The sequence below is a fragment of the Akebia trifoliata genome, chromosome 3 (genome assembly GCF_017979445.1).
Source record: "Akebia trifoliata isolate Shusen 1 chromosome 3, ASM1797944v1, whole genome shotgun sequence".
NCBI classification, from domain to species: domain Eukaryota; kingdom Viridiplantae; phylum Streptophyta; class Magnoliopsida; order Ranunculales; family Lardizabalaceae; genus Akebia; species Akebia trifoliata.
The window spans coordinates 20,616,108-20,635,072 of record NC_141377.1 but is presented as its reverse complement, the minus strand read 5'-3'; the positions used below and the strand labels follow the sequence as shown (position 1 = coordinate 20,635,072).

Here is an 18,965-nt window from a genome sequence, read left to right as displayed (position 1 = left end):
TGACTAAACATGGTCAGAGTATGACACTAAGTCTTCAAGGAAGAAACAGGCATGGTGACCTGAAAATTTTTGGGAACTTGACCATCCATGCTGAGGAAACAAATGCTTCAAGGCAAGCTTTTGTGATGACATTCCGCTATTCTCACTTGGAAAACAAGGATCTCTTTTCTAAAAGTATATGCATTTTTAACATGATGTCCTTTATGAAGGTAATATATATATATATATATATAGGGTCCTGTTCAGCAACAAACATTTTGGCAAAACATTTTTCAAAACATGGGTTAGAGGTTTTGGAATGGGCTGATTTTTGGTGAGGATGATCTCTACGGTGAGGAGATCATCCTCACCAAAAATCAGCCCATTGCAAAAATTCTAGCCCCATGTTTACAAGTTGAAAAATCGTGGACCGTCCATTTTTTGTAAACTATTTTTGATGGGGTTAGAAGTTTTGGAATGGGCTGAGTTTTGGTGATGATGATCTCCTCATCGTAGAGATCATCCTCACCAAAAATCAGCCCATTCCAAAACCTCTAACCCATGTTTTGAAAAATGTTTTGCCAAAATGTTTGTTGCTGAACATTTCCCTATATATATATATATATTACTCATGTATATATAGGTCTCAAAATCAATTTTTGTTTTCTTTTTGTAGGACCCTTTCTTAAGAATATCTAGGATTGTTGAGAATGGAGGTTCTGCCCCAATTTGTAAGACAGAAGTGGTGAATGACAACATCAATCTGACTTGGAAACCAGTATGCCTGACTACACAGCAAATTGGTAGCAAGGCAAGTTTGTTGCTTTTTTATTTTACGATTCTTTACGTGTCTCGATAACATGTTAAATAGCGAACATAATATGCCACACGTCTCTGTACTTTGTAATGTCAAGTAACTCTCAATCTAACTTGATATGGATGCTTGCAGGTTTCAAAACCATGAATCCTACTATCCTGGTGTTTCGACCATAATGTAGATAACAAAATAGTGCCTTGTGTTCTATGCTTATATTATTTGCTTCTTAACAAATTTTTGTTTGCTGCAGGACAATCCCTTAGTTATAGAGTGTTTTGATTTCAATAGCAACGACAAGCATGAACTTATAGGGTAACCAATTAATGCTTGGGCCACATTACTTAGCTTTCTTATGTTGTCAGTTTTTTTATTCCTGGTTATATAACATTTCATCCATTTAATCCAACATAAAACTTCATATCTCAGTGGCAGAATTGGAAAGACTTCACAAGGAAAAAATTGGAGAAAAGTTACACAAGGGCCTTCTGCTCGGAAGGACCATATGAAGGTAATTTTTTTTAACGACTTATTGAATGAAGTTGTTGTGTCACACTGCTTATGTTACAACATTTTCTCTACAGACACTTAAGGGTCAACTTTTCGTTGATGGGTTTGTTGAGAAAGCACTATATAGGTTTTTGGACTATATCTCTAGTGGATTTGAACTCAATTTTATGGTTGTTGATTTCACAGGTATACAGCTTCCATGCTTTACAAATACAGATTTTCTTTCCATTACTGCCTAGTTCATGTAGGAATCCGACCTAGTTCATTTACAGTTAGTGGCATCTTGCCTGCTTGTGCAACTGCGACAGATTCATGGCTATGCATTGGTGGCTGGAGTCGAAGAAGACATATTCGTGAGTAGCTCTCTTGTTGACATGTATGCTAAGTGTGGTTTCATACACGAAGCTGGGACGTTGAAGGTAATTTGAAGGTAATACTTTAAACTACCATTTGGTTAGGTAATTTGAAGGTTGATGCCATTGTTACAATGAACCATGTATTAACTAATTTGAGAACCCAACCTACACAAATCCAACCATTTCAGTTTGCTGGATGTAGATAGATTAAAGAATCTCCTAATAAAGGCTAAAAACAAGGAAACATCAATGGACAGATTAAAGAGTGAAGTATGTATTCTAGAGTAATTTTGTCTTAATCTTAAATGCACTATTAACTGAAAATTTGTGTGGCAGACTGGCAACTTTATACGTTGTATTTGATACATAGTTATTGACATGTATTCTTCAGTGGTTATTTGAACATTGCTTGTATTTGGATTACCTTACATAGTATTCTGTATTTGTGTTGTCTATTGTTCACCTGATTTTGTAACTTCTGGCTCAACTGATATCAATTCCTATGGTCATGCATAACTATGGGACTGACAAATTTCCAGTTTTTTGTCACTTGTACTTTATTTGGTTATTTTGGATGGTTTTAGTTTATACCAATAATTCTAGACCCTTGATGTAATGAATTGGTATTTTCTACTTTACTTTTGTTTATGTTCGTTCAGTCTGAGGAACCACCCCACTATGTTCTCCATATACAATAACCTGAATGGCCTGATCATGGAGTGCCCTGGGACACATTCGCCGTTCGTGAAATTTTGAAAAGAATTTATCATATACAAACCAATCTTGGCCCGATAGTTGTGCACTGCAGGTCTACTAGTAATTAGCATAGTTCATTTTATTTCTGCTCTTAGTTCACATTCTGTTGTCTCTTAATTAAGATTTTTCTAACATTATATCCGATTTTGGGGACTCCAACCAGAGAAGAGATTAAATGCATGAATCCAAATAACACAGAGTTCAAATTTCCTCAAATCAAAGGTCACCCATGGCACAAGGTCGGGAATAAATCTGTCCGAAGGTTTATTTTCATTTGATCTATCTTGATATTGACTGCAATCAGATGGATTCTTTACTATGCATTCTATTTGTCTTCTTGCAGTTCCAGGCAACACACCGTGTTAGTTCCGATGGAGAAGTTTTTAGATGATCCCCTACGAGTACATCTAATTCTTGTCCCATCATTGAAGATAATATCTCATTCAACCACTTGTCCTCATTCAAGTGCACCCAATAACTCATGAAATTCTGCTTCATGCTTTAATGAATCTCCTCTCACACATCTACAGGCGTACACGGTGGAGCTGGAAGTAGCACTGAACCAGCTCCAAGAGGAGAATACTTGCCTCAAGCAAACTTTGGTAAGCAAAATTTTAATAGGACTTGTTAAATTTCTTTTCTTTGTTACTGATACTGGTAGAATTGTTGCTTTACATCTTGAGCTGAAATAGGAAGAACCTGAGAAGAAAAGGAAGCTAGAGGTAATTATTGTGATACACATCATTTATGTGTTTGCTTTAAAGTTATTTTATTGCTGACATACATATGGACAGCCAGCTTGGTAGTATTTTTTAATTTTTTTTGATAACCGGGTGTCTAGCTAAAATGTTTATGCAATCCTCTTTTATCTTTATCATAGGCCAATCATCTTCTGTTTTTAGTTGGTTTGTACATGTGGGAGATGCATAGGTAAGATAAATGCACTGCTTATAAGGCTTTTGAGTTCTTTTTATCTATATATATGTGTGTGTGTGTATATACTTGGTAGGGTCACATGGAAATGGATTAGTAACATAAATTTAACAGAGTTCCCACTGCTAAGTAACATGAAAAATTTAAGAACACTGTGAGTTGAATGCTTTTTTATGTATCTCATGATTATGTAGTGTTAACAATTTAAATTGACATAAATTGGATTGGGTTGCAGAGTATTGAGGAATTGTAATTTTACTGGAGTGATACCGGATTATCTCGGGGATATGCCAAACTTGACAACCTTGTAAGTATGGGCAGTTTTTTCTTTTTCAAATAAGATTCTTAGAGTTTTTTATTAGATGTTGAGCTGCTTTTCCAAGGTCCAAGTGCATGGTCTTGCATAAACGACTAGTACATGAGAAATTCGTTGCACTACATTATAAGGCATGAGATTTTCTAATACAGTTGAATCTTGGTTGATAGAATTTGATATAGTGAAGAAAATCAATCTCGCTAGATATAAAATCCGTTTGCTAGTATTTACTTCATTGTTTTCCTATTCAAATGTTATTTACCATGTGTTAGAAGAATCTCTTTACTTAGTTGATTCTACTTAATTGGATTCCTCATTTTTGTTAAAGTAGAACAATTACAAGGTTTTAAATAAATGTGCTGGATAGCAATCCTTAGTATCTCCTACTTAGTTGCAAATCTCTAATTTCCACATACTCCACATTCATCTCTTCCCTTTTACGAAATTAGTGAGTTTGAATCAAGCCTAATTGGGTTTGTATCATAATTCATCTCATAATGTGTGAGAGAAGATAATAAACCACCCTCTAACCAACTCTCTAATATGGTCTAGTAGATACAATAACCTGCAAGGACTGCTGTGCTATTCCTTTGTCATACAGTTCAATTTAAAGATCTGAAGGCCTCAAAGGAGCTCTAACTCACATGCAGGCTAGCACCTTGATGGGCCTTGAAAACTCACACGAACTTTACACCCCATTTATCTCACTTGGTAAAATAGATTGAAAACATCTCTATTGTAAAGAAATGGATGTTAAAAATTCCTTTTGTGCTTTTCTACCAACAATCCTCCGCAATGCCTCAAGAATACTCTTCTGTTGATCCTGCATCAGTCATGTCAATTTTAAGTGTATATGCTATGTGTCACCATATCAACCTTGTATCCATGTCATATGTGGGTATCATAGGCATCAAAGTGTAGCATTTTAACAAATTTATGAACTAGTCAAAAAACTTGCTCACTTGACTCTGAATCAATCAAAATTCAGGAAAAAAAAAAGATTAGTTTTCCTGTCAAACCAAAGAGATTTCCAATTCCACCAATACTTGAACAATGAAAATTAATACCATAGTTGCAAGTGGATTCATGTCCTAGATTTAAATGTTATCTAACTAGAATTTGTTCCACTAAATTATTTCATGTTCCAGTTTCAGTTTTCGTTGACTTTGTGTTGACTTCAATAATTTGGTGGAAAAGAACAACTATCATTATACTTATTCTTACCTCTCAATGGTACAAATTAAATACATGCATGTAAACTTACATTTTACCAATCTGACATGGATCCTGCATATCCTACAGTTCAAGCCAGATCCATGTTTTGAGGAGGCCAAGCAATTAATATGAAGCGGTGCATTTGGTAGCTACAACTACAATCCACTCCTTGATTCTCTGGAGGGGGATTCTGGCTATGGACGGGGTGATTATTTCCTGGTTGGTCATGACTTCCCAAGCTATATGGACACTCAATCCAGGTTGGACGAAGCTTACAAGTAAGAAAACCAGAAACCATTCTCTTTTATTTTTGTGGTGGTGGTTGCTTCCATGTCAAATATGATAAATCTAATAACATTCATCTGTAGTAGATTTGTTAAAAGTGCATCTCACACCAAGAAAATGTGAACTCCTGACAAATCCATCTTCAACTATCATAACTTCACCAAACAATCTGAAGAGAGATTAAAAAACTAAAGCTAGAACAGGTGGTTCCAAAAATAGTTAGATTTATGAAAGTTGAAGACGAGGGGCATTTGGGTTTTTTCATGTTGTTAGTTGGGGTCTAGGTCATCAATGTCAAAACATAGGGGTATCCCCAATATTCAGCAACATGTGAGGGGGGAAGGTGTAAAATAAATTAAAAAATAAAAAATTACCCTATAGCGACAGTCGCTGACCATCGCTATATCCCTATTTTACAGTAGTGATTGTCATTTTTTTCGACTATCTTGGACAGTCGTTTTTTCCGACTGTCAAAGACAGTCGTTTTTGCCGATTGTTTTAGTCTGTCACAGTTTAAAAACCACTCCTTTTAAAACAACCCCTTTTCTGACTGTAGGAGCAGTCATTTTTAACCCATTATGACGTAGTGTATGGATCGACAACTACCTTCTTCTTGTATTTATGAAATTTATATTTTTCTAATGATTGTGAGATCATAGTTGCAAATTTGTCTTACACTTAGCAATTCAGAAAGAGAATAATTAGTACTTCTGTATAAGCATGTTCACAATCCTCTATGTTTTAATTAGTTGGATATATTATTAACTTATTTATATATTAAAATAAAAAAAATAAAAGATACAACTAGAATGTAGTACTTCATAGTTTCTTTATGCATAATGTTAATGTTTTTCATTTTCACTTCTACTTATAAGAAATAAAACGTTGTTAATATTCAGTTCCACGTTTATTGTATATTTGTTTTCAATGTATGTAGGTTGGAGGACATAGGGTAAATGTAATATATATATATATATATATATATATAATATATATATAGACCTATTGCAGCGGATATCAATATCCGCTGCTATACATGTGATATATATTTTTATTAATAATCTATTGTAGCGGATATTAAAATCCGCCGCTATACATGCTGCATTTTTTTTTTTTTTAAATGATGTATTGCAATAGATAATAATATCTGCCGCTATACCTGTTATATTTTTTAATTTTTTAAATTGATCTATTGCAGCGGATATTACTATCCGCTGCTATATATGCAATATTTTATTTTTTTTAAAAATGACCTATTACAGCGGTTACTAGTATCCACCGCTATACGTATTATATTTTTTATTTTTTTTAATTGATCTATTGCAGCGGGGACGGATATCCGCTGCTATATGTACTATATTTTATTTTTTTTTAAAATGACCTATAGCAGCGGTTACTGGTATCCGCCGCCGCTATAGGAGACTTATAACAGCGAAAAATCATATCCGCTACTACATTTAGCGACGGAGGCATCACCTACGGATCTCTAATCTGCTGCTCACCGCTGCAAAAAGGTTTTACCAACGGAAATCTATCTTGTAGCAGCGGAAAAATCCGCCGCTATACATCGAAAATGTTATAGTGCAATCACTAGTCATCATCTTCATAAAAAACACTAGCTTTTGAAAAAAGGAGGTATACTAAAAACTCATGAAGTAAATCCAAATGTTGTTGTTGAATAATAAGAAGAAGAACAATTATCTCAAGAAGAAAAAGAAGATGAAGATCAAGGACAAAGAGAAGGAGAAGAATATGATGAAGAAGGGGAAGAAAATGATGAAGAAGATGAAGAATGCCAAGAAGAAGGAGGTGGATTTTTAAGAGGTCTAAAAGACCCCTCGGTATTGGCTAGTTTTAAAACTCGTGGTGCATATGCTATTTGGAATAATGAGGTAATTACTTTATTTGATTAATTCATTAAGGCTATCAAAGAATGACCAACAAATGAATTAATTAATAAAATATTAAAATCGGAACTACCAATTAATCTTTTAATTATGTAATTTTAAATAACAAAATATACCTTATCTGTTGTAAATACATCCTTGAAATCAAGCTCTTCGAATGATTCATCAACATTTGGTTCATTAACTTGTGGATGTTCAACTAATAATGGAACCTATATCAAAATATATATGTTAAATAGTTATTATGCATCATAATAAAAATATAAGAAACTAAACTTAAATTACGAAATTGTATAAATACTTACGTAATCCTCATCATCTTGACATGTGCATTGAACTTCAAATGCAAAATCTAAGTTAGTTGAGTACTAGTTGAGTCCTATATGAAAACAAAAAAATCAATTATTTCCAGCCAAAAAAAATAAAATATAGCTATGTTGACTGTAGAAAGTTGACGTGTTCTTCATAATGTTGACCAAACATAGGCAACATTTTCTAAATAATGTTAACTATGTTAGTCAAAATTATTATGGACGATATAGACCATGTGAAATCGGCATCTTTAAGAACGTGTCGACAACACAAGGTCAACATCTGGTTTTGATAGAAGCGATAAATAAAAAACAAAACGAAATGGAAACTAACAAGTAACTTTTGAACTATCATATTCATTTTCATTGTGGTTATTTGATTGAGTCATTTCCTTTATTGATTGAGTTATTGGGAATCATTCATTAATGGTCAAACAAATGAAATAAATCAATGAGATAACCTAAAAATAAATTTATATTTCAATAATAACCAACTTCCATTGTCATAATTGGTCGAAACAATGATTTGTAGAAGCTTTTCAACCTTAGAATCAATATAAATGGAAAAACTCAGACGAATTTTCTTTGTCTTCTCACATGGCGTGAACGAACCTTATGGGTATTTTTTTATATGTTTCAAATGATTAGTTATACTGGTGGATCCAACTACTAATACAAATAGGAGTAATTCATCATTTTTTAAGTGGGTGTAGATGCCTGAAAAAGTGGGTGCAATTATTCCCACCTTGAATAAATAGAAGAGAAATATATAGGTAAACCTAACAGTATCAATTTTATTACAAAAACTCGCTTGGAGTTCTGACAACTAAGGGAACCTTCATCAAGTTTGTTACTAAGCAAATCGTGGAGCGGGGATCCGTGTCATAAATTCAAAGTGATACTGTTAATTTGTTACTAAACAAACCTTGAAGTGGATGTTTACCACATCAATTTTTGGCATCCAAAAATAGGATTTGACGCCACATGGTTATAGAGGATAAATTCTTAGATCTTTGAAAATAAAATTTGAGAAAACAAGTTAGTTTTCATCGTACAATTTTAGTTTTAAATTTGGGAGTTTGGTATCCATCCATTTTCAAAAACTTGGATCAAGCTGAAAAATGGTTTTTTTTTTTTTGAAAATTGTCGTTTGAATCTGAATTTTTTTAAGAAATCTAGAAGGCTACGGTGCTGGATTGCCAATTTTATCATCCATGTGAGTCAAACGAACCTTAGTAAGATTTGAAATCTTATTAAGTTAGCCTGATTCATAAAGTAAGGTTTGTTCAATAACAAACTATATAAAGTAAGAGAGTTTTTATAATAAAATTGCAACGGATAGGTGTGTCAAAGTAAATCTCTATAAATAGAAATCACATTATTACTGGTGCAAATTAAACAGTATTTGTTTAATGTCAAACAAGGTTAGATGTTTGAACATGAAACAAACGTATGAGATATAGGTTTCCTAAGAATATTAGTTAATTTTCCTAGGGATCCATTTTTGGGGCATCTACTATGGAGAATCCTCAAATCTTATCCATGGATCGAAGCTTGTTTGGAACTATTTGGTCTCCCTCTCTTTTCCCTTTGACAATTAAGGGGCGTAATTTGGTGTATTTCTCAAGTTCTTTCTTAGTTTGGTCCCTACTCCAACTTTGGGGTGATTCTTTCCATCAAAACAACCGAAAGAGGGGAGAAAGGAGAAGAGGAGTTGTAAACTGGAGTTCACATCCTTAAAAAACATTAAAGAAGAGGGGCTAAAAGAACTTTAATGGCTTTAAATCCATTAGTTTACATAAAATAAATTACAATAACAGAAAGAAACTTAGATCACTTACCAAATGAAGCTAAAAATCCAAAGAAAATTCAATAAAAGAGATCCGAACCAATCCAATTATGACAGTGTTTTCCTAGGTTTTTTGCCTCCAAAAAGTTCTCTCGGGTTATTTTTTTAGAACTCCCTTATTTATAGACCCATAAGGGAGTTTGTTACAAATACAAATGAAGTTACAAAAATGCCCTACAAAAGAAAATTGAAAAACAATCTTTGCCATTTGCTATGTGCATAGCGAATGACACTTCTTGTGTGGTATTTTCATCTGAATTTTGCTGGTTTGTTCTTCTTTCTTCTTGCTTGTAATCTTCTTTTTGACAAAAAATTTGTTTATTTTAGACACCAAATTTTGTGGGTAAATTGCACCGTACAACGTAGTAAAGTCTTATTGGCTTGCCCACCAAATAAAAGCTCAAGGGTGAGCATCAAACCAAGAAATTCAGTAGTGATTCACAAAGTATGTATCTTTAGGTTCCCAACAAATTCAATGAGGGCCAAGTCCATGAAGTTAACATAAAAGCCCAAGTCCAGGCTAGTATGTGAAAAGCACAAGTCTAGTACATGAAAAAGCCCAAGACCATGTTGTTGAAGCCCATCTCTCATATCCCGAGGAAATTCAGAAAGGCCTTTAAAAGAGGGAAATGTTGCATAGTGTCATTTTTATGCATTCAACACTTCTCTTCTCTGTTAAACAAGCCAACGTTACTATTGTTAGCAAACTTAACAAACCATTCTTTGCATTTCGTGGTCATTGAGTGAAGCCAACATCAACAAGGTAAACCATATGTTTTCACTATCATTAAAGGAATTCGTATGAACAATGGGATGTGGGTGTTTGTTGCAGATTACCTATTCAAAAGAATGCATAACAAATGAAAATATAAACCTTGGCAAGCAAGGTCAATCCATAGCTTCAACTTATTTCTGATGTAAAACAATACGAGTTAAAAGGACTTAAAACAAATTGAACGATTAAATCAATGAATCACTACAGGAAAAAAGGGCTACAGCAACAATTTTAAGTGATGGTCAAAGTTTGACCGTCGCTGTAGACGCATTTGTTTTACAAATCGAATATCCTTACTCGAACTCACTCTTTCACTGACTCACTCTCTCTCTTTCTCGTATGAAACTCGAAGAGTCTCTCTTTCTCTCATCTCTGCTGATCTCTCCGTCTCTCGAACATAATATGAAACTCAAAGAGTCTCTCTTCTTCTCATCTCTGCTGATCTCTCTGTCTCTTGAACATAATCTCTTTCTTAAGCTTGCAAACGAAGCCTGTTCGAAACAGATCTCAAGCTCGAAAACGAAGCCACTCTTTCTTTCGCCGCTGATCTCACCGATCTCTCTGTATCTCATCTCATACTCGAAGATCTCCTTTGAAACAGATCTTCAAATTAAGGATTTATTCGACATAGAGCCTCTCTGTCGATCTCTCTCTTTCTATCAATCTCTCTCTCTCTCTCTCTCAAACGCGTGAAGGTTCAATCTAAACAGATCCGATCTGATCTCGGCCTTCCGAAAATTAAGGTATGTTTTCCTACATATTTTGTTAATTTTTCTCTCCAATCGATCCCTAAACCCTAGATTTTTCTGCATATTTTGTTGATTTTGCTGTATAATCCTAATTTCTATAGAGTTAATTCAAATTTTGGTTCGATTTCAAACCAAAATCTCAATTTCTATAATTTTAATTCTATGTTTGGACGAAATCAGATTTCAGGTGACCACCATTCCCCAATTCTGCTTATCAAATCTGAGAACTCGCAATTTTTTTTTTTTTTTTTAAAGTGTGTTTTTGCATAATATTTACCCACAGGAGCACTATTGTAATTTGGTTGTTTGATTTTATTTTTCTACTAACCTTGTTTGAATGATTAGTGAACAAATCTTTTATGTTTGGATTCTTATATATTATAATTGGTTGCTAATAAGCATGGATTCTAGTTTTCCTAATGGGACTCCAAGTAAACACCAGAGTGTGCCAAATTTGTGTCTATTAGGAATACAATTGTCCATTTAGACTCTTAAATCATGTTTCTGACTTAAAAAAAATAGGTTATAAAGAGCAAGATCACTACAATAAATTATCAAAGTTTCACCACATAGTCACAATGATGGGTGGTTCTACCTCTAGAAATCCCAATTGTTTGGATTTAGGTTCTATTTTTACGATTTGTTGCACTGTGAGTTCTTTCACCTATCACTGTCAAGAATCAAAAGTGATGTATGAGTGTGTGTGTGTGTGTGTGTGTGTGTGTGTGTGTGTGTGTGTGTATTTATAGTTGAGCAATCAACAAATGATTTGTATCAATTTTTTTTGAATTTAGATAGTGGATTTTTTCTTTCTTTATACCATAATTGTAGTGTTGAGTAGATTATTTTGAAGATAAAAGAGATGTATGATCTTCAATTGTAAAAAGATTGTACATGCTTTTTTCTAAGGATTTTGTTTTTAGGTGGGTTTCAATCATTCACAGCTCCATCTAGTTTCACTGATGTATAGCCTGTTGCTTATCCTGTTTTTTTTTTTTTTTTTTTAAAGTATAATTTATTAAAAAAAGAAGAGCAGAAGAACGAGGTATCCTTTTAGTTTTTTAGGGGCTAATATACACATACCCTCTTGTTTTGGTGGTTAGTTATTTCAATACCAGTTTTGTTTTATAGTTAACACCCTTAATTGTACCTAGATTAAAAGGTTCAATTAGGCTATTTGTTCTGAGATGTTACGTGGAGTACATAATTGAATCCTCTGTACCCTTTATGTAGGCTAAATATTGGAAGCAATACGTGGAGGTGCACATTGTTGTGAGTAACGATGATGTAACAAAGCAGATATTCAGTCAATGTTTATTAAATTGTCATTCAGATTTCTCTTTGGTAAGTGTTTTTTACCTCACCATGGTTCAAGCTTATGACATTAAGAAAAATTTTCAAGATAGGAGATCTTAACATATTGTAGCTCTAGATAGAGCTGAATGGTGGAATGGAATCTTGCAAACCAAAGTATTTCTTACTTAAGTTTGCCATTGTTTTGAAATAAATGAAGTCTCTAGGACCCCATTTTTCACTCCACAGTTTATAAAGAGCTTATCTTGCTTGCCATCTTTCAAGTAAATTAATTAGAGCAGAAAGTATCACGATGTTTTCTTCCATGGTCAACTTGCAGATGGTGATCGATCGGTGAAAGGATCTCTGAACAATCATCAAAGGTTGGGGACTGTTGGTCTTGCTTTGCACTATGCAAATATTGTCACTCAAATCGATACTCTTGTGAGTTCAAACTCCTTGACTCACGTTTCTGTTTGTTTATCTAGTTTTAGGTGACTATGTTGCTATTATATGTATTGTAATAATAAGTCTACCCATCTAATCTTGTGTTCCATGATTAACCAAACAAACTCAAATTGATTGTAATTTTCAAAGAGAATCATTCTTGAGGACACTTCTCGAATTTGTGAAGCGTGAATATCATCTAATTGAAATGATTACAAGAGCCTTCAAATACAAGGGATACATTATACCAAGGATTGCCACCTAGTGTAAAGTCAGCTTTACGCTCCAAACTACAGTCATTTCAAATCAAGGGAGAGGTATTTATAAATTCAATTAATTTTTAATCTAGAGTACTCATGTGATAATTCGTGTAATTATTTTTGCTTATGAATTGTTCCCTCACCTTTTTTTTTTTTTTTTTCAATTGGGTTGGTAACGTAAGGCTTTTTTTTTCTTTTTTCCTTTGTTGGGGTCGTGAGGGGTGCATTCTTCCGGTTTGTCATATTAGACCAAGTACTACTTTACTATCACTCTCTTCTTCTTGTCTAATTGCAGCTTATAGTTCCACAAATCAAGGTTGAGATGGAGAAAACTTTGCAGTGGCTTGTTCCAATGGCCACAAACACCACAAAGTAACACAACCAACCTTCACCAACTGTTTATTTTTCATACTCTCTTGTTATGTTATGGCATCCTCTTTATTTTCTCTTTTGGTTGCATTTTGTACTTTTTCGGGTGGTCACCTCGGTCCCCTTTTTCTTAGGTGTGCAACTTGGTTCGGTTTGGGGCCAAATTGAAACCGAACCAACATAGGGCTTATGAAAAAAATCTAAATCCATGAACTTATGTCTAAATCTATCCATAAACAAAAGCCATGAACTTATGTCCTAACTTCTAAAAAGCAGCAAGTCATTAAGGGTTCAGTTCTATAGAAGTTGTGAACTAAGAACAAACCGAATTTATTGGTTCTCTATTTTCTCAACCCTCAAACCAAACCATTGCCATTCCTACTCACAAATATAAATCTTTGCATTTTATGGATCAAAATGATGCAACGTGTCAAGATGTGTGGGAAACGTGTCAATTTTAAATGTGATGTTGGTTCAACCGCTGTCGTCCTTGCTTTTGCCACCCTTGCCAATAGAGGATGAAAGGCAACTGTAGTCTGATATTCGAATAAGTATGGAAATATGGGTATAGTAGTTTAATTGCCCTTGTGGAAACATGGGTTTCAATAAGCATCTACGTGTTTATCCATCTATCAAGTGAGGAAACAACTTTGCAGAAAAATAACATGAAATCTTATATGTCCTATTTTCCTATCTTTAGATAGATTTAGGCAACCTAAGCATCTCAAATATTCAATTTCTTATATGTTCTTTGTGACCCATTTTTTATATTAACAAACAACTCTGCTTTGTATAAGCAAAATTTCATTAAAAAAAACAGAGAGTCGACATATGCATCTTGAAGGTTCAAGTTTCCTGTTGCATTGGTTAGAGTTCTGCTTTGAACATTATTTTTTAATTTTTGGAGAGAATCATTGCCACCTTTTCCTAAAGACAATGATATTCGAATCAATCAGAAATTGACAAGTGTCATGTTCTTTTCTTTGCGTGAGAACTTTTGTTAAGGACCTCAAAGTATATATCATAGACTCTGCTTCAAATGATCCTCAATTCTCCTGAGTGTTAATTCTTGCTTACTCTCTCTCTCTCTCACAACCATTCTCTTGTTACATTTAAAAAACTCTGAAATTGAAATTAGAATTTCTATCACTTTCTACACACCCACTTAGTAGAATTGTTGTTTCCTTGTCAAGCTTATACCAGTTCTTCAACTTTTTGATGTCAAACTTGTAAAATTTGCCTGTTCAAGCCTTCAAATCACAATTGTGATGGATTTCACAAACCAATGATGAATAAGTAACCCTCCAACATTTGACCTTAACTAGACCCTGTGAAAGCAGTTCTTAACCGACTACTTTGGTCGCCTATTGAATGTATATGCTGAACCCACTATGGCCATTGTGATGAATCATGAACTTTACTGGATTCAATTAACCACTATGTTGTTAATAAGATGATATCACCTAAGGCAACAACTTTTAGTGACGGTCAAAGTTTGACCGTCGGTTTAGAGTCTTTATTTTGGACTTCCTCAGTGGCTCACTACAACGCCAAACTCTTCACCTACAACAACAACTCTTCTTCTACCTCGACTGAAGAACAAGAACACAAATCTAAGATAATAGAGGACGAAGATCTGGAAATACTACGAAAGAGTATGTCTGATTCTCTCTCTCTCTCTCTCTCTCTTTATTATGTAAATTGTAGTTTAAACTGGTGAAATAAATAAAACCCATTGAAGACTAAGTGCGAAATCAAACTCTCTCTCGTCTGAAACTCGAAATCAGTCACTCTTTCTCTTTCGAAAACAAAGCCTCTGAAACACTGCCCTCAATATGATTTTGCTTCTTTTTTGCTAGTTTTCTATTTTGGGACATTCTCAAATGAGGTTAGTAGAAATGTCTCATCAAGACCTGCTATTGTGATCATTGCAGCTATTTTGACGGTTGATTCTACTATTGCGAATGTTGCAGTGGTTGCAATGGAGGTAACATTTGAAGATGTTAATTTCAATTCTAATGTTCTTGGTGGAACCAAACCGATCCTTACACTGCAGGATTTCATTTATAGTAGATTTCGTGACATTGTAGAAGGTAATTCGTTTCTAACATCTCTTATTCAATATTGCTCTATTTCCTACTTTTATGTGTACTTCCTTATTAGAGTTGCTGACATCTGCTGGCCTTTTTGTTATTATCTTCGTCAAGTTGTATGACATCTGCTAGACTTTTGTTATTGTCTTTTAGATGGAAGGTAGCTGTGATAATGAGACCAGCAACTACTAATAATTCCTCCTGATGTTCACTTCGAATATTTCTAATCAAAACAAAATTTGATAAGAATTTCATAAACATGAATGGATATGTGAACACATAAAGATAGTCATGTTCTTCCCCCCTCTTAACTCCACCATGGCGAAGTATGCCCTCAATCTTCTTGAATTCAGTGATTGGTACAATTTTATTCTCATTGTATAAGATATCTAGTGCTGTCCGATTACTGGTATCTCTGCCATTAGGTGCCCCCACCCACCCAAAATGTTTGTATCCATTGAGCACCACCTTTATGTTCTGTAGTCAGTACAAAACAAGATGCATAATTAAAATTAATATTTGATCTGGTTTGGGTCTTGCCTTGACCCTTCTAATCATTCAAAAATATATACATAAAATAGAAGAAATGATGATCAGTAATGATAATTAAAGATAGGCCTTGCCTGGTACTGTTTTGAAAGGGTTGCACGGTGCAAGATATTGTAGCCTTCGTCGTCTTTCAAGGTTAAGAAATGCCATCCCATGTCCAATGAAGGAGTCCATCTCATCAATACTTTGAAAGCAAACAAACTATTGCATTTCACGGCAAGATGAAATGTTGTTTCACCATGAGCTGTCAAGTCTTCAATACAATTGGGGCAACATTGGAACATTTTATCCAAAACAGTATACATATTTCTCTCGACTGCAATGTGTAGAGGAGTTTTCCTCTCCCTTCCCTTCACACGTGCGAGTTCTTTATCCATCACTAAGAGCTCTGTGGGATCCTTCTCAAGGATTTAGTGGATTTGTTTTGGTCCAATGTGTCATAATATTGTCGAGTTTGCTGCATTGCATCATGTTTATGAGTCTAAATTTGTACTTCTACTCGATAGATGAGCTTTAAAATGGCCCAATAACCTTTTATCTTCTTAAGTACGATTCTTCTTATACATGCTATGAGCTAGATGAGAACCCCCTTCATTTGTATATATATATATATATATATATATATATATATATATATATATATATATATATATATATATATATTTTTTTTTTTTATGTATTTCGACTATTGCATTGAATTTGGATGTAACGCAGTGTTTATTCCACATGTGTTGATGGCATGGTTTCCATTCATTTATTTTTTTTTATTTCATTTTTCTCATTTATGTGGTGCTTATCCCATCTATGGTTGACTTACCATTTCACCCCTCGACTCTTTTTTCTGAAAGGTTGAACAACTCATGATGGAAATAAGAGGAGCATAAGAAGAGGTTGCTAGATGAAGGGAAGCTTGTGAGTTGGAAGTGGAAGCTGGGAAGAATGTCATTGAAGAGTGTGACAGTGAGGTAAACTCTTAAAATTTGCTTCATATTGAATTGTTTCTTCACTGGATGTTGTCAGTTGTTGCCATATTAATCTATGCCTCTTTTAATGCATATGTTGAAACATGTAATTTTATGTTAGAAAAAAGGTTATAATATTAAATCGTCACCATCATAAAATATATATATATATATATATATATATATATATAGTGTCACCAGTCGTCACTGGCCACGTATTATTTGCAGAACTAATGATCTCAATAATATCATCTTATCATTAAAACAAAAGAAGGAAAATCCTTAGGACTCTTCTTAGATGTTTACACCATTATTTGCTTTGCTTCACGCAAGCTACCACTTTATGGAATTAAAAAATCTCTCATTTTTTATCTCCGTCACCTCATATTACTTTGAAAAGTTACAATCAATGTTTGTATTCTTTTGTGGCCATACTCTAATTTCTAAGAGTCTCTGATGTTATGATTTTTGTACATTTTATTGTTGAAATTTGTGCATCTATTATTCTCTTAAGGTATGTTTTCTTTTGTGAAAATATCCATTTCTCATATTCAAGTCTATTAGATTAAAGTCATCCTTCCCCATGATAACTTTAATGGCTTTAACAGTTGAATTTCTCTTTTGTTCTCAGGTTATGTTACTTGGGAGATTACATCATAGAAACCTTGTGAATTTGGTGGGATATTGTGCAGAAAGAGGCCAGCATATGCTTATATACTTGTACATGAGCAATGGTAGTCTTGCTTCTCATTTATATAGTAAGTACAGATCAGCTCTTTATTTTTATAATGAAGAATTATTAGAAGAGAAAAAAGATTGTTTTCATGGGAGCACAAAGTGATTAGATGTATCCTTTGTAGTCTTTCTTTCTAGTTACTTGCCCTACTTTACTAATAATGTTTTGTTACCTATTTAATAAACATTGATGCATGTGTTTGTGTCTGATGATGATAAGAAATTTCACAGTGATCCTTAGGAAACCTGGCATGCTGATACATCCAGTTTTCATTGCATATTTTTGAGAAATATATTTTTAAAATGCTTTAGTTCATGAGAAGTTCATGTATGGTGGAGCATTACAATTTTGTCTACTATTCCGGTTAAAGCTTATTTATGAATCAAATTCATTACTTTCGTTATATCTTGATTTTCCGTTGGACTATTTTACTTTCTCTTCATTTTCTCTCTATCTCGTGAATATTTCGTTGTATCCCAATCTATTGTACGAAGCCATATGAGTCATGATTTAGCCATGATGCACTTGTTATTTGCTTTTACATGCTATGATGTATGATACAACCTAGCTCATCACACTTCTTTTTGTCTCTTTCAGGTGTATTCCACATCAATGGCTATGCTATTGACAATGGTTTTATCTATACGCATCTTTAATTTCAAGCCTACATTGTGGATATGAACTCAAACCTTGTGGCTATGGTATCCGGATTGCTGGTATTGTAGTATTTATGTAGTGCCTTAGTTTGTCATGTAATTGGGCATATTTGAATGAGCCCAATTATTTGCATGACTTGATGACTAATTAGTAATGTTGCCTGAATGAAAATATACATGAAAAACTTTCTTCTTCTTATGCTAGTTGCATCTGCAGTCTTCTTTGGGTAAAGGTAGTAGTTAACTGTATTTCTCTTACATTTCTATAGTCGAAATTGTGTTTGTCCTTGATATATGAGACCTTTGACCAAGCCCAAACTTGTTCAATATATGGCATTTGGGGTGGATATTAGACGAAAGGAGCTTAATGTGTTGTAGTTGGTGACAAGTGGTTTTAATTTCTCCATGTCCATTAATTTTTGTAATGTAAAAGTAAATTTCTTAGCTCGTCAAAGATGCCTGGTGAGAATTTGTATCACATTGATGATTAATAGAGAGAGTTCTAAGATTGTAATCTCCAAAGTTCATTTGTCACTGAATGATTAAATTATTAGTGGGATTTATTTATTTATTTGGTCATCAATTTCAAAATACAGGGGTATTTTAAATATTCAGCAATACATGAAGGGGCTGGTATAAAATTAAATTTTTTTTTTTCAAAAGGTTTTATAGCGACGGCCAAAACCGTAGCTAAAGACTAAAATTTTTTTTTAAAAAACAATACTCTATAGCGACGGCCAACGGTGGCTGTCGCTATAAGTCCTGTACTAACGACGTTTTTTTACATAAATGGCCGTCGGTATAAGATATAGCGATGGGACTATTAGCGACGACTACCGAAGGGT

The 18,965-nt window shown here is 33.9% G+C and overlaps 2 protein-coding genes across 23 annotated transcripts; both read left to right on the top strand.

Annotated features, from left to right (window-relative positions):
* The first annotated feature begins 20 nt into the window (after positions 1–20).
* Positions 21–5,463, top strand: LOC147406128 (protein BONZAI 3-like). The gene is made up of 11 exons (XM_086432499.1): positions 21–209; positions 656–790; positions 1,047–1,108; positions 1,223–1,304; positions 1,612–1,722; positions 2,319–2,654; positions 2,759–3,017; positions 3,108–3,137; positions 3,296–3,345; positions 3,584–3,655; positions 4,967–5,463. Exons 1-6 carry the CDS (start codon positions 21–23, stop codon positions 2,355–2,357), a joined length of 618 nt encoding a protein of 205 aa, XP_086288625.1. The 3' UTR covers positions 2,358–2,654; positions 2,759–3,017; positions 3,108–3,137; positions 3,296–3,345; positions 3,584–3,655; positions 4,967–5,463.
* A 4,746-nt stretch (positions 5,464–10,209) lies between these two features.
* LOC147406127 (protein PSK SIMULATOR 1-like) lies at positions 10,210–18,313 on the top strand. 22 transcript variants are annotated; one of them, XR_015176281.1, is made up of 10 exons: positions 10,213–10,749; positions 11,989–12,099; positions 12,389–12,492; positions 13,051–13,127; positions 14,694–14,779; positions 15,059–15,111; positions 15,198–15,217; positions 16,615–16,731; positions 17,360–17,486; positions 18,062–18,313. XR_015176281.1 is itself a non-coding variant. In XM_086434035.1 (8 exons), exons 2-8 carry the CDS (start codon positions 12,066–12,068, stop codon positions 15,379–15,381), a joined length of 402 nt encoding a protein of 133 aa, XP_086290161.1. In that variant the 5' UTR covers positions 10,212–10,749; positions 11,989–12,065; the 3' UTR covers positions 15,382–16,379. The 22 variants fall into 22 exon arrangements, 2 of the variants coding, with proteins under 2 accessions (XP_086290161.1, XP_086290162.1); XR_015176279.1 differs by having other exon boundaries at positions 15,181–15,217; XR_015176278.1 differs by having other exon boundaries at positions 10,212–10,749; positions 15,059–15,217.
* The last annotated feature ends 652 nt before the right edge of the window (positions 18,314–18,965 follow it).